A 25,140-nucleotide genomic window follows, 5' to 3' on the forward strand; every position below is an offset into this window, starting at 1 on the left:
CGCTGCTCTCGCAGGTCCTGCGGGTCCCTCCACATTGGAATAATGGCTTCTGCCTACGGTGCTTGGCCTCGGTGACTGCGAGAAAATACCTGATGCTTACCAAAAGATGCCGGGGGTGTATTTGGGGTCCAACACGCACATTTTGGAGTAGGGTGTGAAAAGAATGATGATGTCTTTTATTGTTGCCTGCCACAAACCGTGTCCTGAAGAGACATTACGGTTACCATAATGGAAGGTCACAGCTAACCTTTATTTTGCACGTTTTTCTGGACCGTTGCACAAGCAGAGACCCCTTTTTCCCCTCGCTCCCCGCTCCCTGTCAGTCAGGGCCCTTCCCCGAACAGCAAAGCCCTCGTAAAGCCGCAGTAAGCCCCAGCAGAAGCCCACAGCCCCCGGGGCAGCCTCCCCTCCCAGCGCACGCTGCGCTTTGCCCTCACGTAGTTGCGGCGGCCGGACCGCTGACCCGGCGCCGAAACCCGGCGGGAGGTTCGGGGAGAGGCCCGGGGGGGTGGCCCGCAGGGCAGGGAAGCGGCAGCCCGGACGGCTGGAGATGCCTTTGGCGGCGCAGGGCCGGGGTTCGGCCCTAACAGGGCCGGGGCCGCCATCGCTCTCCCCGGGACCCGCCGCCGCCTCAGGGTGCCCTCGCGCACGCGCAGAGACCCCTCCACACACAGGGGAGGGAGGGGGCGGGGTCCGAATGCGCGCGCGGCGGCGACTCCCTCCCGCCGTTTGCGAGCGAGGCTCCGCAGGTCGCCGGAGAAAGGCGGCGGCGGCGGCGCGGGCGCCCACCGACCGACCGACCGACCGACCGTGCATCGGCGGCCGCGGCAGGTACCGTGTGAGGGGCAGGGAGGGGTCGGCGGGTGGCCGGAGCCCTCGGCTCCGCTCGGTGTGGACTGGCCGCGCCCGAGCCCGCCGCAGCGCCCCGAGAGGGTCGCGCTCTCGGTCCCTCACACCCCGGGCGGCCCCCGCCCCGCCCGTACCCGCCCCTCACGCAGGACACCGCCACCCCCCTCCACCCGCGGGGCTCCCACCCGCGCCGCAGCCTCCTCCTGGCGGCCCCGGGCTCCCCACAGCACCCGGTGCCGGCTGCGACCCTCTCCCCGCCCTCACCCTCCTCCTCCCCCTCGGTTCCTCCCTCAGCGCGGCCGGCCCCGTCCGTGCCCGCGCACCGGGAGCTGTCCACGCTCCGGGACTCCCGGCCGGGCCGTGGGTGCTCGGGGCGGGGAACCTCCTCCCCGGGGCGGGAGCGGGGGCCGGCTCAGGGCCGCCTCGGTCTGCAGCCTGCCCGCGGCGGGGGCCGTTCGTGGCCGGGCGGCTGGAAGGGGCCGGGCCGGGCCGGGGGGGCCGGAGGCGTTTGTTCACCCCCCCGGCAGCATCTCGTCCGCTGCGGTGAGGAGAGGAGAGGGGAGCCCGTTAACCTGCCGGTAAAAACCCGGATGTCTTTTTGAAAAAGTACAAATTATTGTCTCTGACACAGCAATGGCTCGAAATGTGGCTTCCTTCTTTTTCCTCTTTTTTTTTCTTTTCTTTTTTTTTCTCTAGCCCATTATACAGTGAAATTAAGTTTTGCAGGTTTATATTTTTTTCCCCTCTCGTATCCATGCGGCTTTGCTTGGGTGGGTTTTAGACTTACTGGTCGTGGGAAAAGGCTAAAGGGTTTTAACGTGTTTGTTCCCCCCCTGCCCCTTGAATTAAAACGCAGGTTTTGCTGCTCCAAAGCCGTGGAGGGGAACGGATTTTTCGGGTGATGGATCTCATTAATTTCCCCTTCCTTGGGTCATTGTTTTGCTTTGACAGTAGAACTCTTAAACTCCCCGCTGGTGCATCTTCAGTGAGTTACTGAGCAAGAGCTTTGAAATGTCTTGGATGGTTTCGTAGGAGTGAGAATGCACACAAGGAGATTTTCGAAGTGTGCGTATGAGTAGGAACTGGATTCCTTGGTTACTACAAATTAAATTTCTTTTCGCTACGTCAAAATGACTTCAGCAATGCTTCTTCTAGGCATGATTTTGAAAGCTGTGTTTAAAGTGCACTGCAGTCAGCTCTGTTCACTTATAGCTCTTCATAAGTGCTGTTTGTCTTCGTTATTAATTCAAATGTAAGCCTAAAATTTTCATCTTGCATGTAGAGCACCAAAATAAAAAAAACAGCAATCAAGTAAAAAACCTAAAAACCAAAAACCAACAACAAACCAAAACTGTACTTTGTAGGAAATGTGCTCAGTTACTGCTGTTACAAGTGACTAAGTAATGGGAAGATGCTAAAGTGTGTATGGGGGTGTCTGTATTTTTAACCTTGCTTGCTTTGTGTGACATCTAATTTCCGTGGTCTCCTCTACCTGCTGGCAGCTAGGCCTTAAAAACAGGAGAGATATTCAGACAGCAAAGAACATCTGCAGCCCCAAAAATTCAGGGTTCAAATGCAGTTGTAGTGCCTGCATCAAATCTTCTAAACTTTGAATTGGCTGTTTTGTCGAACTCCTTCCTCTGTCTGTCAGTCCTCCTGCAAAATAGAAAGGATTTATAATTATTTTTTAGGGGAATCTGTTTTATTTGCTCTGTGCAACACTCATCTCATATCAGGGGCTTTTCAGTGGAGAGTCGATTCAGAAACGAATGCACGCATTGAAACTGAAAACTCAGGTAAATCACTAGCACAGGGAAAAATAATCAGTGTTTGCTTATTCTGTAAGTGGTTACCTTTTGTGGCTCTTGGGAAGCCTGAGTACCTGTGCGGTTTAAAGCTGCCTGAGTGACGGTGCTCTGCACGCTCCGCTTTGGTCAGCACAACCGCAGGGTGAACAGTAGCACTTAGGACAGGAAAAGCAGAGAGATGGCTTCGTTTTGTTAAACTTACTGCAACATGTAATCTATGGTGTGATATATCTATTTTTTTTTTTCTCTTGTTTTTCACTGTGTTTGCATCAGAGAGCTTGCCTCTCTCTTTTTAGCTGCAACAGGAAAATATGCCAGTAAGGACATCAGTTATGCTTATTTTCAGGTAGCACAGTAACTGCAGTTCCTGTCGTTAGTTGTTGTCCTTAGTCTTTGGTATAAATTGATGCAGAAATGTTTTCAAGTTTTTTCTGCTTCTCCAGGATAAACCTGGTAATGAACAAAGGATGTTTTTGCCATTTTCTTAATGCTGTCATTGTCTGACGTCAGCACCTTGCTGATTATGTTTCCTGACTTTGCTCAGTCAGTGCTTTTCTCATGTATTTTGTTTGTAAACAGATGGAAACTAAACTATTGTGCATGATTAAATCAGCTTCCTTTGATACAGTCTAATTTGTAGCGTGATAATTGCACGTCCTAGTAATTTGTGTTTGTTGAAATGTTTCATACTAATTTCAGTTGTTCTTTTTCAATAGATGTTGATGAAATTCAGCCACCATGTACCCCAAAATAATTAGTTTATGCTTATAGAAGTCAGAATTTTGGCATGCAATTCCAGTTTGCTTAAAATATTGTGCATCTTTGTGGAGCTTTTATATGGTTTTTTTCATGTCTTGCAGTGAAACCGTGCGTTTTGGATGATGGTAGTGCCAGGAAACGCCCCAGTCATACAGCAGGATCATGCTCTGGAGCCTGACTTAGGACGAGACTCAACAGAGAACTCTGCCATGGGCCCTGACACGGAGCCGGCGTCCGAGGAGGTTGGCCCAGAGCTAGAGGAGGTCCGAAAGCTGCGGGAGCTCGTGAGGAGACTGGAGATCGAGAATCAGCACCCAAGAACAAAGAGCAGCAGGAGCATGCTTGGGACAAACATGCAGAGCGAGATCCATGCTGGTGTGGATAACCATGACTCTGGTCTTAATGGGATGGAAATTAATAACAGCATCAATGCGATAACGGAGAAGCGAGAATTGCAAATAATGGCAGATCTGCACAACCAATTAAGCAAAATAAGAAAAGAGGAAGGAGAGAACAACTGCTTAAAAAAAGACATAGATGCCCGAATGCAATATAGTTGCAATAGTGCCACTGAGGAATTGTCTTCCAACGTGCGTAAGGCGGAGATGAAGACCGATGATAACGTTACATCTTCACGTATGGATACAAGTAATAGCACAGAGCTTATGGGAAACGTGGTCATTGCAGGTATTCATTCCTCAGTTAAAATAAATGAACAAAATCCCAATGAAAAATGTGGAGATCTAGAAAGTCTTTCGAATAACACAGATCTGGATGAAGTGAAAGTGTTAGAACTTGAAAATTGCAACGAAGAAGAAGATAGCTGGTACGTATTTCAAAACGTTAGCAATGCATGGAACTTACGCTGCTGTGGTTGGGGGTTTCTGAGTTTAGGTGTGCAATAATTTTTAAGGGTATAAAGTGATTTCTATACAGCATTTTGATGCTTAGCAGCAAGACTGCAGTTCTCATTATCGGCTGTTGTTATTTTCAAAACCATTGTGCCAGAGCATTCTTTTTTTAAAAAAAAATCAGTTTAACTGTAAGGCTTGTCTTTCCCCCTTTCTTTCTGATGCTGCTGTAGCAAGCACAGAAAACTTCCTTTCCCTGTTAGTTCATTTATGTGTAATGCACACAGATGAACAAGTAATGGAGTTTTTAAACTTTGTACGTAACTGCCAAATACTATATTTAAATAAGAATTTTTTAAAACACAAACCGAGATGTTAGACCATCTGGAATTTGTAGTTTCGCTAGTATCTAAGATGACAAATCATTTCCACTTCCTGAATGCTGTTTTGTTGCAGTTAACCTGTCTCTTTTGTTTAGACATGAACTGAAACAGATCAGTGATGTCATCCTTAACTGACCTTACTTTGTTAGGACTCTCCCCTTCACCAGCAGCTTTGTTTAGAGTTTGTTGTATAAATCAGCACATTAATTTCCCCTGCCTTTCCAAAGCTAGTTAAACTTTGAGGCTAATTCCAGCTTATGCAATAGCTGTGACTTGAGATTTTACCTAGAGTTCTTAATTTAAGACTTTGTAGGATAGCCTCAGGCATCTGCAAACTGTGTTTCAGAATTGTGTAGCTAGAGATGAATCTGGCGGTGAAGAGAGCACTGCAGAATGGCTGCTGAGTACAAAACAAATCTTAAACTCTAAAAATTCATTAGCTGTTAAAAGTGAAGGTAAACTTTTGTTTGTTAATGGGATGAAACTCAATAACATAATGATGTCAGCTCAAGTCTAAATTCAAGGTTATATTAAAAACAGGGGAAAGGATTTTTGAGATCACAGATGAGGGAAGACTGGTTTTCAGCATTGGTTAATTTTGGAAAGGAATGTATAAAGTTAGAAGTTCTCTTCAAAATTGAGTTTCTTATGCATTCTTTCCTGGGCATTCAGAAAGCTCATTTGCACACCTCCGGGCTGCAGGTGGTACAAGTGAGTTCTCATTTGCTTTTAACTTCTACTGCCAGTCGTGAATTTTTTTTTTTTAAATTTGCAAGCTTTCTTTTAAAACCCAAATACTGGTTCTAACTTGATCACTGAAACTCTTTAGCCTACCTAAACAGCATTTTGAGCAGATTTAAAAAAAAAAAATAAAAAAAAAAATTGGAAGGCAGGCTTCATTATTTCCATGTTGATGAGAACAGCTAGTTCTATATTCATGTTTATACAACCTGTGATAGGAGAGGTTTGTCAAACTATATTGACTTGGTAAAGAAACCAGATAGTCTGAGATTTACAGGGACAGTGAATGCTGTCCAACACAAGCAGGTGTGATTCTGCACTCAGAGGCTCAGTTTATTAACCTTTCCTTGAGTTGGTGGCTAATAAAGGGATTTTTCTTTACCAGGTCCCCTTCTCACTAGACCTTGTAGGATCTTCATGTTTTGATACCTCTGTTTTATTGTCAAATTGGTTGATGTAGGCTAACATATTAAAAAGAAGTGCCCCAAGGAGCTTAAATAACAGTGGTATTACGGAGCCTTGTGCAAGTACTGTTATCATAAATGACCTTTGATCATGTTGTATTGCTTCAGTTTGTTTTGTTGTCCTCTTGTCAACATGTCATTAAAACATGAAGCCTTTTTACGATGACTTCTTGTTCTAGAGCTCTTCAGCTAAACCAAAAGCGGGGAACAAATAACGTATCTACAGTCAGTAGTGCATGGCTGTGCTTATTGCCGCATATCCTAAATTCTCTTCATAAGTACATGTCTCACATACTGTCCGTGCAGATATTCCTATCAGCAATAACCAGATAAAAAAGTGGTTTAAAAACCAAACAAAAATCCCTAATAAAAACCCCTTAATGCTATATGGATTTAGGATCAGCTTTAATAAGGTGGCTTTGCTGATTGAGGGGAATTTTGTACTGTCTGGATGGAAGTAATATCTAAATTAGTGTATTAGTGACAGCGAATAGCTTACTATACTGTTATATTTGCAGTCCTTAATATTAGATATTAGGAAAAAACCTATAGCTGATATTGGAACATATCATGTGTACTTTGCTACTTAGGATTTTTGATAATTTCTGAGAAATTCACGGTGGCTTTTTTTTTTAATCACTGCTGAAGTGATAAATTTTAACAGCCCAGTCCTTTTGGTTTGCTGACCTTTTCTTTAACATCAACTAGTAGAAGTGCTGATGCTTTATACCGTGAAGAATGCCAAGAAGTCATCTTGTATTATTTTAAAGTATGAAAGTGTTTAAAATACGGGGTGGGGAACAGGAAGCTTTAGAGAGGCTTTAGTTCTTTATTTTCGTGTCATTCTAGTTTTAAGAACAGGTCCAAACTTTAGCGTAATTTCTATTGTGGTATTGTGCTTATGCCCCATGGCTACTTAGTAGGTTTGAAACATCTAGTTAAGTCTACTGTGTTTTGTTTTTAAAAGCAGTGTTGCAATGACCAAACTCCTGTGAAACATGAGGTCCTACATCACTCGCAGTAGCTGTAACTCTGTACTGCTTTGGTGTCTGTCCCTTGACTTGCTTTCTTAGGTCGCTTTCTCAAATAGCTATTCAAAATTGTAAATATCCTCGAGACCCAATCAAGTGCAAGTCGGCTTTCTGCGCTGTTGGATTCAGCGTGATGCTTCGGTGAGACTTCAGTGCTGTTTGCCCAGAACTGGTTACCAGTTCGCTCCTTACGCTACGCTTCACCGCAGGTCAACTCCCGAGCTGTTTGTAGAAAGGCCGTTAACCCTACGGAAGGGAACAAACAAGATACGCTTGCAATAGCATTACCTTGTTTGTCTTCCTCAGTGTTTGTCGTTCTTACGTACTCCCCCTACAGAAGAACTAAGTTGTGGCTTTCTGTGCGTTTAGTTTATTGTTCTTAGTGCAGTGATTTGTGTTCAGCATTTTCTTATGCATTCCTGTGCAACTTGTTTGGTGTTTTGCCAGTTGTCAGTTATTTTGCCTGGTTAAGACTTGGGAGACAGAATTTTGACTTGGAATGATGATGAAATTACTCAAATTCAAACTCCCTCTGAACTATGAAGAGTTGTGTCTTTGGATGAAAGAGAGATAAAGAAATGGCAGAACTGAAAAGCCTTAAATTTTTTCAATACTCTTTCTCCTTTTTACTGGATTAGACTATTTTGCCTCCATCTCCTTTGATGGGATGAGTACCAAACTCTCTGTCCATGCCTCGCCTTGAACAGCTTCAGGTTTTCTCCTTGATGGAAGTTTCTGTGTAGTTCCGCACAAATTTCAAGTATTACACCAATACAGCATCATGAAAAATATGGCACCTTGTCCCTCTAATTTGGGGGGGAACTTTAACTCCCTACTCTCTCCATCGTAGATGTGTACATTTCCACAGGCCGTGCAGGAGTTTGCCTGCAATCCTTCCTTGCCAACAAGTCTCTGCACGACTTGGAAACAGTAATTTGCAAGGTCATAGTTTCTCAGGCTGGTCATCTTCTGAAAACCTTCTAGAGGTATTTTTACCAATGAATCAGTTAGCTCTGGTGCATTAAATAATGTACAGGTGACTTATCAAAACCGTTTTCTGATTGTCTGTGTCGTTTGAACAGCGTGTGACCCGTTTGTGCTAGCTGCAGTTAGCCATTACGATGTTCTCTGTAATGTCTGTCTTGCTGTGCACAATCTCTGGGTAGATGAGCTCCTTCAAAACCCTTCTGTGCAGCTTTAAGATAGCGTTACCATCAGCAGTCTTCGTTGCCGGTAATTGCCAGTGCCAGAGTAGAGTAAGCTGAAAGGGAAAAAAAAAAAATCTACCTGCTTGTCTGACACTTCTGTGCAAAATAGGACCTTTCGGGTTAAATCGCTTTTGATGGCCGAGCCTTAAAATGACTGAGTTTTTATTGAAACGCTTGAGGTATTGGCTCGCGGTTCTCTGTAAAATGAGTTGTGGGCACAGTAATCTGCCTGCTCAGCTGCACTGCCGGGCTGGGGGGGGGGAAGCCTTTCCACAGAGCTGCAGCAGGATTGCTGCTGATGCTGCTCAGCACCCTGAGTATACGTGTAACACCACTCTTGAGTTGTCCCACAAGGTGCCTTTTGATCATCTTACAGACTGTTGGCTGTGTCATGAGATGATTAAGCTGACGCGGTGTTTGGAGCTTCTGTGACTTAGTGACGAGATTTTTGGTATTTTGTTCAGCAGGATTAGTCACTAGATAGACATGAAAAAGCGGTGCCTCTTCAGGGTTTGGCAGTATACGTTTTCTTCCTCTCTTTCCATTTCCTCTTTCTTGGGAATAAAGGCTCAAACCTCTACTTGAGCTAGTGCTATAACGGTTTTGTGTGGAGTGTTTTCCATGGGATTTTTCTCTTTTTTTTTTTTTCCTTTTATGTTTCTGTCATTTCAGGACCTGGGCAATATTGTTTTATTGTTGCTTTCTACAACACTATATTGTCAGTATTAGTATTTCTGTTCAACTCTAGTGTTTAGATTTGAGATTGGAACAGCATAAGCACAGTAATAAATCTGAAAATCGACTCTCTGAAGTCTGATATGTCAAAGGAAAGGAAAATGAATGCATTATCTGTTTGAAATACATGCTTTATAGAAGAATTTAGCACTTTATGGAGGCATATCTTATAAACCTAAACTGTTCTAAACATATTTAGCTACCTCAGGTCTCTTCCTTGCATTGATGCGTATAACTCAAAGGTTTGAAAATAAGTGTCGCGTCTGCTACTTTTGGTACCGCTGTAGCTACTGGTGCTCAGTGCTGTGGAAGGTATATAATAGACCAAGCATGAGTCTTAGAAACTGCGGTTCATTTTACTTTCAGTTTAATTTACTAATGTACTAGTTATAGAGCTTTCTGCAGCCTGCATTCTCTTCTTACGATCTGTAGATTTACTAGTGCAAATATTCTGCATGATTAGGATCTTAAATTCTCAGGCCATACTGGCTTGCACTGTTATAATTGATCTGATGGTTACTAAATTGTGAAGATTTTTTTTTTTTTTTTAGTGCAAGTTGAGAAAGTTGTCATAGTATTTTCGAGATTCTTGGGAGATTTTATTTAAGGCAGTATTTTCAAAATCAAACAATAGTGGCCATTAACTCCCATAAATTCTTCTGTGACATTGACCCCAAAAGAAAAATAGTAACTCTAGAAGATGCTTATTGGAATATGTCAGAATGAAGTGCAAAGAATCCCACAAATTTATTTTTGAGTGCCTGCATTCTTAATGGAAGAAAAATCTCATGTGCTTGCTGCACAACTACAACTACTTGGCTCTTACCGGAGGTGTATTTCATAAAGTACTTTAGATGAGCGAGTGAAACACATACATTAGGGAGCAGAAACTAAAGATGCTTTATCTAAGGGTTTCCTCACAGAAGCTGAAGAAAATCTCATTCATATTTAATAAGTTATGCAGCAAAACCCCAGTACATCAAATTGAAAACATATGCCCAAATGTTTGCTTTCTGAATTTTGTATTAGGCCTTGTAACTATCTAAATAAACTTCTTAATTGTCATTTGCCATTTGACAAAAGAAAATACGCCATTTAAACAGAACATGCTTTGCACCCAAACTGCAGAGTTGTAGGAACAAAATGCAAGGTAAAGCTTATTCAGTAATCAGGTGTTTGTTAAACCCAAAAGACTTGGGCTGACTCGTAAACTGGCAGCGAATGCATACTTAATGGCATGCCTGGGTACGGTTTTTTCCAGTGTTTATTGGATTAAGTTAACCTCACAAATCAAACAGCCTTAGAGGATAAAACTACCAGAAATAAAATTCTGCATATTTTTAAACAGAGCCAGAGTGAGTTTCACTTATCACAAAAACCTCTTTCAGAAGAAAGCCTGGCTTAGTTCTGCAAGAAATGTGATGATGTAGTAACCTGCGCAGTTGTGTCTCAGTGGCTAACGGAGGATGATGCTGGGTGGGGGGAGCCACTAGTAAAAGGTGACTTTTGGCTCTTAATATCGTGTCCAGAAAAATATTCACTTCTGTTTGTGGGGCCAGTGGTTTTAGTTTATCGGCTGATGGTGTGCTGTGGAGAATAAGCTATGCCAGCGTATTATGAGAGGTTAGCTTACTAAGTGCGTTGAACCCTTCCCCGAAGCTACTTAAAGAGGAAAATAGTAAACCTGACACTGTGAAATCAAACTAGAGTTCATCTTTTTTTTTTATAAGTTGCCTGTCAGTGCTCTGAAAAAATCAGTTGTGCTTACTTACTTGAGTTCAGTGAAATTATAAGTGAGACCATCTCTCGCCAATAGACTTGTCAGCTGAAACATGGGAGTCCGTTGGCAGGCTGTGGAGGGCTCTGGCACCCTGGGAAGCAGGTAGCTCTGCTCCACGCGGAAACGGTCCCAGCAATCCAACAAGCGTTACCGTTTCCAGCTGATGCAGTCCTGGCTAGACGCACGATTGGAAGCCTGGAAGGAGCTGGGTAGAACGACGACTTCCTGAAGTAGAGCAGGATTTTCTCCCTTAACCTAAAATATGTGAAGAACAGCGTGACCTGCCCTAAGGAGGCTATTGGCCTCTTTTTTGTTTGATGGTTTTACTGCTGCTTTTTTTGTCTGAACTGTAAAATAAATCCAGAGAGAGCGCGAGCGCTTTGCTTTCTCTGTTTTATTGGATCTGAGTGGTTGTAATGCTCATTTGCCCATGCAGAAATGCAGCAAGATGTGCTTGTGGGGTCTTTCCTAAAAGATAACATTGCACATTCAGGAATATTTGTGTTCATGTTTCTCAGCATTTATTTTGTCAATAACAAATTAGCTTTTGGATTTTTTTAATGTGCTTTTCGATTTTTAATTTTTTTTTTTTACTTTAAAAATGCAAATGTGGGATATGTAAGTAAAATTTTTGAATTGCATTTCAATCTGGCTCCTGTACACTTTGACCTTTCTTGAGAGAAATTTTCTATTTACAAAATATGGTTAAGATGCTACTTTACACAAGATCAGTTGTAAATAATTCAAGACTATAAGATGATTAAATCTATCTGTACATAAGGCTAATACTGTATGTATATGCAAAGCAATGCTAGGTGTATTAGAACTGTCAAAAATAGAGGCTTTAGGAATACAATAAAAAAAAAAAGGAAAAGTAGCATACAGTCATACTTCCTAACTGTCTGAAGATTTCTAAATCTTCCAAATAAGTGGTTTATCCCCAAGATCTGTGAGTAGACTTCTGACCGCTGAGTGTCTGAGCTGCAGTTAGACGACAGGAGACGATGGTTGCCTGCAGTGCAATACAGGTGGAATACCCAGAGCCGTGGGGTTTGAAACAAAAAATGTAACGGTTAGACTTCTCAAAGTAGATCACCTTGAATCTCAAGTTAGAACCACCTCCTCGCCCTTGCTGTCTCTGTCATGAGATGGTTTTGGGGGGTGGAGGAGTGAGGAGGGGTGACAGTGAGTTTACCAACCACTTTTACTAGTATTCCAACAGCCCAAGCTTGACCCTGGCCTTGCAGAGGCTGTGCGCTTTCTCTGTGAAGCCATTTTAAAGTGAATTTTACTATTGTGGCAGTAAATTTTGTTTCTGAGTCATAGTATGCAATTTAAGCTTTATCCCCCCCCCCCCCCCCTTTTTAATTTGGATAACTTTTTTTCTATTACTTACTGTTAGGCATACTTTAGTAAAAGCTACTTAGGTGGCTGTATGCTTTGAGTTAATGAGCATTTTTTTACTGTCTCCTTTCAATCCTTGCACAGGCTCTATGTGTCCCCGAGAAAATCTACCACAGATCAGAGAACGGACTCACCTTTAAAATGGTGCCGACAGGTGTTGGATAATCCCAGCCCTGAGACAGAAGCAGCCTGCCGAACTCTGATCAACAGACTTGATCAAGGTATGTAAAACTATAAGCATTGCTTCTTCAAGTGGCTTTTGTTTCCTCTTGTGTACTTTACGTTATCGAGAAGCAGTAAAGCAAAGGAGACGTGAAGTTTGCGGTTGCTGTAGTGGAGAATATCTGCAGAGACAGCACTTCAGATGATGTGCTCTTGGTGCCTGTTTGTCCAGCCATGTTTGTCATGGCATAAAAACCTCTGGCTTTTGGTTTATGTTGGTAATGCCTCAGCTGATGAAGGCCAGAGATCATTCTGTAAACGTTAAGAAAACTATGCTGATTACAAGTAATAGACGAAACAAACTGAACTGTGATGTTTTGCCTCCTTCTATTTTTGAAGACACAAATATAAGCATTTCAGATTGATAAATTGACCACCTTGCTTTGTTTGTGGTTTTTCATATGTTCAGAGCCTAAACACTAAAATATATTTTAGTGTTTTCATGCTCTTGATTTTTTTTTTTTTTTAAATATTTAAACATCTCTAATGTAAAAATACGTAGATGAAAAAATGTGCTTCTGGGAATGGGGGGGAGTTTCAAATGAAACTATTATTGCAGCTTTTTTCTCTAGGAAAAGTTCTAGTGTTGAGTGTTTCTAATGGTGATTATTCTTACGATATCTTAGCTTTTAGTATTATTACCTGAGTAAAACAATTATCTGATGCTCAAAGCTTACAATAATGAAACATTAAAATCTGTAACTTGAAGAAATGGTGTCACTTGGAAACCTAGTTGTTCTTCTAGTTCTATCATCCCCTAAAAGCGCTTCCTGGTGGCTCTGAGCTGTGTTCCTTAACCACCGAGGGGAAAAGCCCTCACTGCAGCTGCCTGAAGCGAAAATGCTACGGAGCGTTCTGTTCAGCAGTCGCATCCCACCATCAGTCAGTATTCTGGGGTCATAGGTTTGTGGGTTTTCTTTTCCTTTATCAGAGCACAGAAGGATCAATCCCGTGTTAGCCTTTCACTGATGCAAGAGCTGTTAGAAGGGATGCATGCTTTACACCAGTACAAAACTGGGAAGGGTATTCTGTTTCTGTAGTAGGTCACCTGGAATCCACGTGGTGGATATCCTACCTTTGTCTTTTCAAATGCACTCCGGTTTGTATGTAAAATGCGCAAGTCCTGGGCTGATGTGCTGATAGCCAAGGCACTGAGCGGTTTGAAGTGAATAAGTTACCCTCTTCTATATTCTATAGCTTTCTATGTCATGTAGCTTTCCTATTTTTCTTTTTTATTTTCCTAATTTTCCTCCTCATTGAAAAGCATTGCAGAGCAGGATGTGTTGCAACCTCGCTGTCTGGTTTGACTCAGGAACATCTGAACACAAAAGCTGTGGTTAGCGGTGTTTGAAAAAGGGAAGTTTCTGATAGAATTAATGTTTTGAAGCTCAGTGATGTTCTTAACTGCTGAAAATACAACCCCCAGTTCGGTACAAAAGTTGTTGTCTGCCAGGGCTTTGAATTGGCTGGCTTTGTCTTCTGTGCGAATGCAGTAATTTTGATTTCGGTTTGACCAGTAAATTGACCTCAGTGATTTGAAGTCTGAGGCAGCGCTGTTTTGGTTTGTGTCTGGTTTGGTTTCAGTTTGTTGGTGGTTTTTGTTGGGGTTTTTTTATGTTTACATACTAACAGTGTTTTGGCACTGCTTATTTTGAGTTTAGCCTTGAAATTCCTGGTTTGAGATAACTGAATGTAGTTTGAGAACAAACTTCATTTACTTTTATAAACCATCTGCACTTAAAAATTTGAATGAAGATTCCTTTGATTAACTCTTTGCTTCCTGTCTGAAATATATCAGGCTTTATTTGTACTATATTGCGGCTTTTTAACTAAAATAGTCTGACTTTGTGAGGGAAGTAAAGAAAACTATTTATATAGTGAATCTTCATTATTTTCTTAGCTACTCTTCTCTCAATGGTCAGGGTTGGGTGGGCAATTCAGTGGCCCCTTGAATAGGTACAGATCATAGACAGTCATTTCCTCAGCGTTGTAGCTGCTCATTTCCACCTTCAGTAAGCATGGATGCACTGTTTTCCTACTTGGTTTCTCTTTGTTTCACTAACTTGTACGCAAGTCTGTGTGCTGAATAAGTATTTCAGATCGATTGTCCTTCATATTAATTTGCTCCCCTTTTAATCTAGGGGCATAGCTTTTGTGGTTTAATGCTGTTGCGATTCCATCATTAAAAATTCAAAATAACACATACATGAACATAAAGTTCAATGGAGTTCTTTAAAATGAAGGTGGGGTATAGAAGTGACAGGTATTTATGAAAACAGTCGTCTTTTCAGTGCTGGTCTTCAACTTTCAGGAACGTATGGCTTCTTTAAAGCCCAGTTGTTCCGTAGTTATTCTTGGAATTCTTCAGAAGTGACAGAACAAGTTAAAGGGGAGCATGAGCGAGGGAACAGGCACTGCTTTGCCTCCTACATCGTGTAACCGACACTATCAAGATGTCTGATTTGAAGTACATCTGTTACAGTATTTACTCTTGTTTGATCTGATGCCTTTCTTTATCTTATGTTCTTTGTTTTTAAAAATAATTTGATAACCTTTATGGCTTTTTTGTATTTTTTTCCTTCTAGCCAGTAGATGGAAAAACCTGTATTGCAGTCCATTGGCATCACCAAGCGCACATAATTTGAATACAGAGACAGGCTCCTGTAGCAATGCACTAAACTCTCCCGGGCATCTCAAATCGACTAACAAAGCACTACTAACCTGTGGCAGCTCAGGTATGGCATGTCAGTAGAGCAGTGCAAACCTGTGGTGTTTAAAATGCAAGGAGTATTACTAATTGACACAGGGAAAAGTTGTCAAGAGATGCAAGTCGTCCCATGGGGTTTTCTCCTTTTAATTTGCTCACTTACTGACCCAGGTTCTGTGTATTATGTGGGAGAAAACCACCTTGCATTCTAAATATCTCATAGTTATTTCATGGTTTTGTTTTTATAACTTTCTTTATATATATTGTACTAATTTTAAGTGACTTAAAATAGAAAACAGCTATGAGGCAAAAAAAATACTGCTCTTGAATAATGTTATCATACATAGGTGTTAACTTTATAAAGTTACTTGGATTCAATTTTCTGGCTTGAGAGTTTGTGAAGTTTCTTTTGAAAATAGTGATTAATATAGGCAACAGAAGGAAGCCTTGTGCTTTAAGATAAAAGGCATAGTCTCCAGCATATGCCTTTAAATTGGCTTACTGAGCACTTAAACACAAAATAACAAAAGCTTTCCATCAGACTTAATTCTGTTTGGAGTAAGATTTCCTACCTGAGAGGCGGCTTGCACAGAATTCTTGTTAGAAGCCTGTATTTGTTAGTATGATAATGAAGCTTCTCCTAAATGGCTTGGCCTCAAGTCTGCCTTTGCATTTAAGCTGCTGCCTAAGGAGTCCGTGTGGGCTCTGTCAGGAGCTGTGTTTATCCTTGATGCGGTTCATGCTCAGGTTCCTAGTACAAATGCTTTGCCCTTGGTTTTATTATCAAAGGAGTCTTCCTTGATTTGTTTGGGGTTTTGTGGAAATTGCTGTATCCTAATTTGCATGTTGAAAAATACAAAGCATGTTTAACAGTTTCTGGCTTGAAACTTGATGTTAAATTAACCTTTTATTTTAAGAGGGGAAAAAAAAGGGTTGCATGTGGATGTTTTCACAGCTGCAGGTACACTGAGATCTGCTGGTTTTCTGCTGTAAATAGAAATTAACACTTATCTCTGTTTTGCAAACAAAAGTATGCATGTAGGTCTGATTATTTTTACAAGCAGAATTCTGCAGGGGGAAAAAATCTCAAAATTAATTTCTTTTTTTTAATATGAGGTTGGTTGGCATTCAAGGTGTCTAACCACCTTTTCACACCAAAACAGTTACTGATGTGTAAAACCAAAGTGTCTGCGCAACTTCTAGTCGTCTTCATTTACTCCGCAAATCTCTGAAGTTGTGAAGGGTACCAAATAAAAAGCCAAGTGTAGAACAGGCTTTGTCCGCGTAGGATTATACGTGAGAGTTCATCAGTTTGGTGGCTCTTCCCTTGTGATTTGTGTAAGTGCTAACGTGAGTTTGAAGTTCACTGTCACCTTGGTTGACTCAAATCTAATTTTATTTCTAAGAAAAAAGGAGCTTCCCTACCGTTCAGATCAAAAATGTTTAACAGTAACTTCCCTTAAAAACTAAACAAAAAAAGCCTTTTCCAAAATCCAGATGTGGTATATTTTTAAGTTTCTGGAATGAAAACCATAATCAGCTCATGTTGCAATGTTGAGCCACAACAGTTTTTACTGATGAAAGAATGTGAATGTCTGTCTTCCCCTCCTTGACTGTTTTTAAATACACTTGCAACTTGAAATGCAACAACCAGAATAAACACACACAATTGAATTGGGAACTTTGCTTTTTTAAAAAGCTGTATTAAAAATACTGAAAATATAGCTTTTAGTATTAAAGATGTTACAGCAGGAAACCTATGCTTATTCCTTACACTACATCCTACAGGTGCAATCCCTACTCTTAGAATCCCTTAGTGCTTACAATGCCTTTTCCTAACACCAGAAGGGAAGAAATGGGATTATGTTATACAGCCCTTAGTACTGGGGTGTCTTGACTGGGAGTGTGTATTTGTGTGACACACACAGACATTCCCCTTACATGGCAGTCACACTTCTATCACTGCATTATGTAAGCACCTTGAACTGGAAAAACTTCATGCCTTTTCAAATGTGGAATTTGAGGCTTACTGGTACGCAGTAGTTTGCTCAATGTCCGCGTAAGAAATTTATTTTACATCTGGGCTTCAAACGTGTGTTTTCTGTGTCATCAGTTACTACTCTTCAAAACTGGCTGAAGAAATAACATTGGGAACCTGCTGCTTTTTTTTCCTGCCTGACTGGAATTACCCATTGTTTGAAAGAGTTGCTCAGCAATGCTTTTTAGCTGTTTGTTTCTAGAGTCATTGTTCTAAGAACTGCCTTCAAGACTTCTTAGAACACAGCAGGCAAAACTGCATGAGCTAAAGTGAAAGCCAATGGTGAATGACATCATATAGATGCTTTCGGAAGCTGACTTACATTCTTCATTTGTTGGCTGGTGTGCTACAGCCTGTTTGTTGCTTTTTATTTAAGTGATGATCTTAAATCCCTGCTTGAGCAGGATTTGTATTTCTTAAGCCTGCTCAGCTGAAAGTGATGTTAAGTGCTCTTAGGTACTTGCATATCTACTAGCTTTATCTGATCTTCTGTCAGATTGTGGGCTTTAATTATTTTTTTTGGTGGGTCTAAGTCTACATAATACTAATTGCAACCTTGTCTTGGGCTTACTTTAAGGTAATGTACTCTCTCCTAAGATAGCTCTCTAAGTTATATGGTCTTATGTGCCTGTGTTCGAGGGTTAGTTATACTAGGAGCGTACGATGATATTTTGTAACGTGGCATATAGATAAGCATGTTTGTCACGTAGAGGTTTTACATGCACTAATCCTTCTGTGTTTCCAAAAACTTTTCTAGTAACGTGGGGGGTTTGTGTTTGTTTTTTAATACAAAGCAGTATGGTAGTTATAAGATGTGAAAAGAAGACGGAGGTATGCTCACCACTGCGTGCTCTCTATCAAAGATACTATCCCAGCCAAAATTCATGCTGATGAGCTTCTCCTACCATTGCCTGCATCTGTCTGCCATCTGCAGATGGAGATAAGCGCAGGGCTGGGTGATGCTTTGCCTTCCTGCACTAACAGTTGCCCCAGATGCCAGGAAGAGTAGTATCTGAGGAAAACCAAAGGCAGTTGTGATACCATGAAACCACATTTCTGTGCATATGGCTACTTAGAAGCCTCCCACATTTGAAGGACAAATTCCAAGTAGTAGTACTCTTACACCATTGAAAATACTGACTTGCTTGACTGACTTAAGAAAAAGTACTAACAGGTTAAAGTTTGCACTTAATGATTATGATGATATTTTATTATTATTCTTCAAACGGAAAATTACTTGTTGCTTTTCCTAGTGCCTGACTTACTTACAGAAAAACTCCCCTGTTGGAAAGAGCCTTCCAGTTTGTGTTTTATGACTTGCTGTATGAACAAGCTATGTCCTTCTCTGTAAGAGAGAGTTTGGTTTGTGATGAGAGGAAAAAAATGGATAAACCTCAGGAATGGGGAGGAAGCAATCTAGTTGTAAACTCCACTTTGCATAAGCAGATCGCATGAATGGTTTTTGAGGTACTGTACTCTGAAAACCATTTGGATCCTTTTACTCCTATGCCTGTTCACCAATGCCTTAGCAAGCACTTTGTATAACTTTGCTGCTCAATATCTAGATCAATAGTCGCTCCTTTCTCAAAATAGACAGAAATAATACTGATCTTCTAAAGGATGCGTCTAAGCTCAAAATTACCTAGCATTCCTTTGCCACCTTCTGGACAGAAGTCCACAGTTTTTCTCCCTGCACAAAGACCCTCTGCCTCTTGAAAACTGCAGGTTAAAAATACTGAGTACTGTGTTCTCAAGTAATTTCTAACTTAATTATTTCTAGCAACCATACCTCAACTGCACTGATTTTATTACTGGAATAAATACTTTGCTGCTTATTCTTGTTTTGTATGTGGGTGTCTGAATGTTTTTTATGTTCCTCCCTCCTCTTCCCTCCTAAAGGTTACTTGAGCATGCATTCTGCGCTGAGCTCCCAGTCGTCTGTGGACAGTGAGCTGAGTACGTCTGATGACTCCATCTCTATGGGATATAAACTGCAGGACTTGACTGATGTCCAGGTTATGGCACGCCTTCAGGAAGAAAGTATGTGATGGCGATCTCCTTTGTTACCATTTTAGAATTGTAGAGAAATGTTGATGGATTCCAACTGTTTTTCTCTTCCCCCTTTCCCCAACAAAAAAATAATTTAATAGATCACTTGGAATGTTTGTGGTTTGCAGGGGCTTCCTTTAAAAATCTACAGACCCAAACTGCCTGTTAAACTTAGCATTGGTATCACATTCCTAAGGCTATGCCTATTAAAGCAGAGACTCGAAAGTATTATCCGCATCCCACTTGGCTAAATATGTAACCCCACTTGGCAAAACGTGTAAGCACCCTTTGATACTCCAAAATACTCCATCTCAGATAGTCTCTGAAGCACAGGTGAAGTTTTACAAGTAACTGTGTCATAATAGTGGCAGTTTGAACAGCAGCAGCTCACAGTTGCCCACCTGGTTTCTGTCCCCTCACTTGAGCAAACACAAGCAGCTGCATGTTTGGGGACTGGATCCAGCTGAAACAATAACCCAGCAACAGTTTTTGCTTGTAAGTTTGTTTTTCTGAGCCAGCTGCCCAACTGCAGCCTGAAATCACGCTAGAAGCTGCCTAGAGAATTGAATTTTGCATGTTGAAGTTCTCTGGTTTTCTTTTGGAGAACATTTACTTCTTGGCAAGAAGTTGCTTGTACTTTGTTAGGCAAAAAGTCTTAAATAAATGCATAAGTTGCGGGAGGACCTGTAAATAACCCAGACAAATGTGCTGCAGAGGTCAATAAAAAGCAGGTGGTTTTTCACTTGGAGGCAGAAGTCCAAGTCTTTGTTTCAATCTGTTGAAATGCTGGTGGGTGCATAATTAATTGAACTGAAAAGTTCATACCGTAAACGAGATGCCTATACCTACAGAGCTTGCTTGGCAATATATAGTCCACTGCTTGTGTATGTGACATAAGGAGTAATTCAGGTCAATTTGAATATTAACTCTTTGGCTCTAATTAAACAGTACTGATATGGGTGACACTGTTCCAGTTCAGATTCCATGTGCTGTGAGTGTCTTCAATAAAGAGAGTTATTAATGTGACTCTCTTTCCAAGGTGAAATGAATCACTGATAAAAGCATTGCTGCTGAATTTGTGTTACAGCTGGGTAAGGAATTCCTATTTTAAAGCATGATGACTGAGCCATGTTTCCCTCTATCTCCAGGCCTCCGTCAGGATTGTGCCTCCAGCTCTGCTTCTGTATCACGTCGCAGTTCCAGTGCCTCCCTTCACTCTCTGCGAAGAGGTACCTACAGCGACCAGGAGTTTGACACGTACAGCCTTGAGGATGAGGATGATTACGATTGTTCCCTGTCATACCGTAGTGCTCACAGATACTCACCATCTCCGCTCAGTTCCCCCCGATGTCAGTCCCCTTCCTCCAGCACAGATTACAGCAGGGCATCTACTTCCCGTATCCGTCCTCCAAGGAGATCTGTGCAAAGTCCAATGCAAGACCGGCTCAAGTATGCAAACAGCGAAGGTAAGCAAGCTGTGAGCTTTTGATACAAATCAAGGAAAATAATATTATTTAATGGAAGCTAAGACTTGGTTACACACTTGTCTACTTTAAGTGCATCTATTTTTCAAGAGAGAGCCTAAGCCATTATATAGCTCCTAAACTGCTACCAGAAGCAGCAAGTAGAGAGTTTGCTCTTGATTTCAGAGGAGATGCGCCACAGCATGCCCAACCTGGCCAGGACGAGCCTTCGAGCTTTGGAGTCTGTACGGAGCAGTCGGAGCTTGGAGTCAGATCTACAGGTGCCCAGCAGTCGAATTCCAAGAACTCAGCAGCGGTCAGCAGGTCAGTGCCATGCCATCTATGCGCACCACTGTACTCTATTTCCTTTGGTCTGTTTAACTGACTAAACCTGAGGCCCTTAAATGGCCCAGCATCCCAAAGCATCCTTAAAATACAGCTGCCAACTGGGCTATTCTTTCTTTTGTTATTCCCTTTCTAGGTCTGGCTCCCAGTAAGCTCAGGTATTCCTCCAGTGCTGGGCAGTCTCCCTTAACCGTGCGACAACCGATGAAAGCAGGGTCATGCACAAACTCTCTGTTAACACCCAGGCAGCCAGTAAAAGCCTGCAGTTACACCAGTCCTGTTAGCGCAGTTCGAAAACCACAGGCATCTTTGCTTAGTACAGGCTCTTCCAGTAGCAGTTGCACTACCAGAAGCAGTAACATAGTCACTGTGGCAAAAAATTCACCCATTAAAGCACGCACATCTCTTGGAGGAACCTCAGTGCCCAAGAACAAGCCAACGCCACCATCCAAGAGGTAAGTATGACTCACACACCTTTATTTCACAGAGCAGAAATGCTTTTTTTTTTTTTATAAAGGTTTTTTTTTATTCTTCCTGCACAAGTCTGAACTGAGTTAGAGGCCACATCTTAATCCAGAAAGATGCAATTGGTTTTTGGACTTTTTTTTTGTTAACATTTATTTCTAGCTTTTACAATTACCTTCCTAAAAATCTTTAGCCAGTAGCTATCTGAAGTTTGTAGATAGTCTAAAGCAATAGCTGTTTAGCTTGAATATACTCAATCTGCTTAAAGAATAAGGCCGCTAAGATGCTTCTACGACCTGCTTTATGCCATCACAGCAAAGCATCTTTTTACCCTGTTGTCCTAAGGCATCTGCTCTGCCTTTGTGTGTGGTAAATCCACTACCAACTTGCCAAATGCTATTTTTTTACAGCTATTTGTAGTACAATCATAGTATAAACTTGTACAATTGAGGGAAGTTAAGTTAATTCAGTATCAGACTAATAAGGAACAAGTACTTTTTTTTTTTTAATGTCCCATTGTAGCCTTAAATTGAATTGTATCTACTTACTTTAAAAAAAAAAATCCTCAAAAGGGAATTTTTAAACTCTTCATTTGTAGTGGTATTCTATGTACAGCCTGATTATTTTTCATGTGTTTTGTCACATTTGCAGGGAAAAATAATTTTCTTGGACTCAGTCATGGGGAAATAACCCACAGCAGTGTTAATAACTTAGCAGAGCAGGATAAATGTGTCACTGTTTACCCAGTAATAGTCACTTAATTTCTCCAGATTGCTGCTGCATCTGTCCTGCTGGCCTCCTGGTGCATGGGCTGTGCAAGCTGTGTGCATGTGTGACCACAGCGGTTTACCTGGGTCAGGCAGATATTGACACTGTCAAGACAGATGTTGCAGAAGCCCAGTGTAAATTAAATCTTCACACAAGCCTCACAGAGATCAGCGAGGACTTTGCTTCTTGTTACTGACCTTTTTTTTTTTGTCTCTCCACCCAGATTCCTTCCATCAGCACAGCCTGCTCAGGCCAGCGAGGATGATTCCTGGAAGGAAGGGTGTTACTGACCCTCCCTCAGCCCCAACGTACTGCCACCCACCTCTGTGAAGCAGAACCCCAGCTGGCTGGGCATAAAAAGGGTATTTAGAAAATGAAACTCAAGAGACCCATCACACTGCAGACTGATGTATATAGTTCTTCTCTTGAATGCAAGCTATCCTTACCTTCTGCTGTTCTGCCAAGAGCCTGACTTAGTGGTGGAACAGACAGCTGCTTTACTGCATCTCCACTGTTCAAAATGTTACTGAAATGAGTCTTCACGTGAAGACTGAAAGTAGCCTTATTTCACATAAGCCTCTTCTTGCAGCCCCTTGGAAGGCTTGTCACAAAGAACTTATGTGACCTGTTCCTGAGGCCACTTGCTTGAGAAGGCTGCTGGTTGTCCTGTTCCTGCCAGAAAGCAGCAGCTGGGCAAGACTAGAAATAGTTATATAGATGTTAGAAGTAAGACTTTTTAAACTCAACCTGATGTACTCTTAATATTTGTCTGAAACTCAACTGTTCATTTTTTTAACTTCTGTATAGAATGTATTTCTGCAACTTTTTATTGTTTGTTCTAGAAGATGAAGCAGGTTTTTATAACCATAGTACACTTCAAGCTGTTGTATTCAAGCGTGTGCATCACAGTTCACAAGTGAAGGAGCAGTACACAATATTTGTGTGGGTTTGTGAACAGGCAGGTGCAGGGCCAGGGGACACTATTTGAAAACTGCTGTTTATCAGCATCTCCATGTCTCTCAGCTGAGGAAGTTAACAACCACCAGTTAAGAGTGAACTTTTTAAAAATAACCCTCCCTGACTGATTTGACTTGAAGTGCTTCCCTTTGATCTTCCAGCTACCCCTAACTATCCTGATTTTTGTAGAAATTTTCTACTGTCTCTTTGGCTATGAAGGATTCCATTTCAGTGTCCTTTTCCTCAGCAAGTGCTGGATGCTACAAATACAGTCTTAGTACAGAAAATATGCACTGATAGCAATGTTCTCCCTGCCATCAACGTGATTTTGATAGTGTAGTTTAATAAAATGTTATGGTGCTGAAATAGATCTGCTTTATTCAAACAGTGAGCCTGACTTTTGAGTGGTTTTTGTGCTAGGAATGAAGCCTTTCATGATAGGCCCAGCCTGACAGACTGCTGCACTTCAGCTCCTGAAGCTCTGCAAAAACAGGGCTCCAGAGCAAGTCTCTTATGGTGCAAGTAGTGATACCTACCTTTAATCTCCTTGGATTTCCTACAACTGAGGTGGGTGTTAGCAAAGGAAAACTTAATTCACAGTACTCTGCTCCTGTCTTTTCTAGGAGAACATCCACAAGTGGCCTAAGCAGAAGCCACACAGAAAGCTCTGCAGGATGCTTTTCAGCAGAGATCACTTTCTGCATCAAGTTTGCTTTCAAAATAAAAAAAAAAGAGATAGTTGGTATCAAATTGCTGTTTCAGACTAGCTCACAAGAGAATGCTAGCACAGGACTGACACTGTGAGTAGCTGACTGAGCCCCTTGTGCAGAAGTCACACTGTTGTTTGAAAGTTCTCCTGTTGGACTACAGACCACGGTAAAGAACATGTCTGCATTTTCCATGTAGTGCAGTTCTCTGCAGCCTCCTAAGGTGAGAGAGACAGCTGCTACTATTTAATGGATGCTTAACAGATACATTTTGTTCTTCACCTAGCATTAAGTATCTGGAAAAGTAAAATGTTTTAGTTTGGTATATTCTAGTTAAAGCTTATCAGGCATGCGATACTGTTCCTGTGAAGAACTGCATAATGGATGTCTATAGCAATAGAGATTTGGATACACAGTTTAGAAGACCAGATGCTAAAAGAAGAACAGGCAAGAAGGTAAAGCAGGGCCTTACTCTGAGGTTAGCTTCTGCCTGAGTTCACAGGCATTTTAAATGAGTTTGATACTGACAAGCACTTGAAGAGGGAGAGCTGTCTGTTTGCTTTTGGGCCACAGATCAGGAACATTAAACACAAAACCCAGCTCTGTAAGACCACACTGAGATGTTAAATTAAGTTTTACCTATTCATTTTGCTAAGCTGTTCTCATACCAAGTGCTCTTCCTTCAGATTTTTATATTTTCTATCATCCCAAGCCCTAGCAGATAACATTAGAATGCAACTTTGCCTCAAACCAAGATAACAATCAAATGAATTCAAACAGTTTCTGCAAGTTTAAGAGGAAATCCAACTCCCTCATACTGATGCATGAGTCTGCTTCCAAAGCCTAATACTACATCAGCATTGAACATTCCTGAGGTAGATGAAAGGCTCCAGGGTTTTTACAGAGGCTGTAGCACAAGACAGCAGTCTGTGTGATCAACTCTTCTGGAAGAAGCAGGTTCTTCCCAGCTATGAGCAGGGAAGAGAAGAGGCAGCCATGACTAGGCATTTCCCTCAAGACAGGGGGTTTTACATTGCTGAAGAAGTGATGGGCACCTTGTCTCCCAGCATCCCTTCATCCCAGGCACTCACACTCTGAGCTCACAACAGGGAGAAGCAGATTCTTTCCACCACCAGGAATAAACCCATCCAGTCACAACAGGCTCCAGCTCCTGCATCAAACCCACATCAAAATCCTCCCAAAGCTGAGAGTTTCATACAGCCATCAAGGAAACTACTTCCGAACCAGACTCCTACCTGTGATTTCTCCCAGCAACCAGGCAGGGTGACACCACGCCTGTCACTGCAGTCTGTCTTCAGGTACACACTGATTTCAGAGAACAGCGTTCCTACCAACAGTCTACCTCCAGTGCCAGACCCACCTTTCACAAAACTAAAGAACTCTGC

At 41.8% G+C, this 25,140-nt stretch overlaps 1 protein-coding gene across 3 annotated transcripts; it reads left to right on the forward strand.

Moving 5' to 3' along the window:
- Nucleotides 1–665: 665 nt before the first annotated feature.
- LOC104632083 (SLAIN motif-containing protein-like) lies at nucleotides 666–23,418 on the forward strand. 3 transcript variants are annotated; one of them, XM_075763756.1, is made up of 9 exons: nucleotides 666–831; nucleotides 3,518–4,242; nucleotides 12,098–12,234; nucleotides 14,821–14,970; nucleotides 18,880–19,020; nucleotides 20,178–20,495; nucleotides 20,679–20,816; nucleotides 20,974–21,292; nucleotides 22,294–23,418. In XM_075763756.1, the coding sequence occupies exons 2-9, from the start codon at nucleotides 3,536–3,538 to the stop codon at nucleotides 22,358–22,360; spliced, it is 1,977 nt and encodes a 658-aa protein (XP_075619871.1). In that variant the 5' UTR covers nucleotides 666–831; nucleotides 3,518–3,535; the 3' UTR covers nucleotides 22,361–23,418. The 3 variants fall into 3 exon arrangements, with proteins under 3 accessions (XP_075619871.1, XP_075619873.1, XP_075619872.1); XM_075763757.1 differs by lacking the exon at nucleotides 666–831 and adding an exon at nucleotides 1,335–1,427; XM_075763758.1 differs by lacking the exon at nucleotides 14,821–14,970.
- The last annotated feature ends 1,722 nt before the right edge of the window (nucleotides 23,419–25,140 follow it).

This window comes from Balearica regulorum, chromosome 11 (genome assembly GCF_011004875.1).
Source record: "Balearica regulorum gibbericeps isolate bBalReg1 chromosome 11, bBalReg1.pri, whole genome shotgun sequence".
NCBI lineage: Eukaryota > Metazoa > Chordata > Aves > Gruiformes > Gruidae > Balearica > Balearica regulorum.

Excerpts from the sequence above, each read along its gene's own strand:
- LOC104632083 (XM_075763756.1), top strand. The coding sequence starts at position 3,536 with ATGATGGTAGTGCCAGGAAACGCCCCAGTCATACAGCAGGATCATGCT. Across the intron at positions 12,235-14,820 it reads GATCAACAGACTTGATCAAG|CCAGTAGATGGAAAAACCTG; the intron begins GTATGTAAAACT and ends TTTTCCTTCTAG. Across the intron at positions 19,021-20,177 it reads GGCACGCCTTCAGGAAGAAA|GCCTCCGTCAGGATTGTGCC; the intron begins GTATGTGATGGC and ends CTCTATCTCCAG.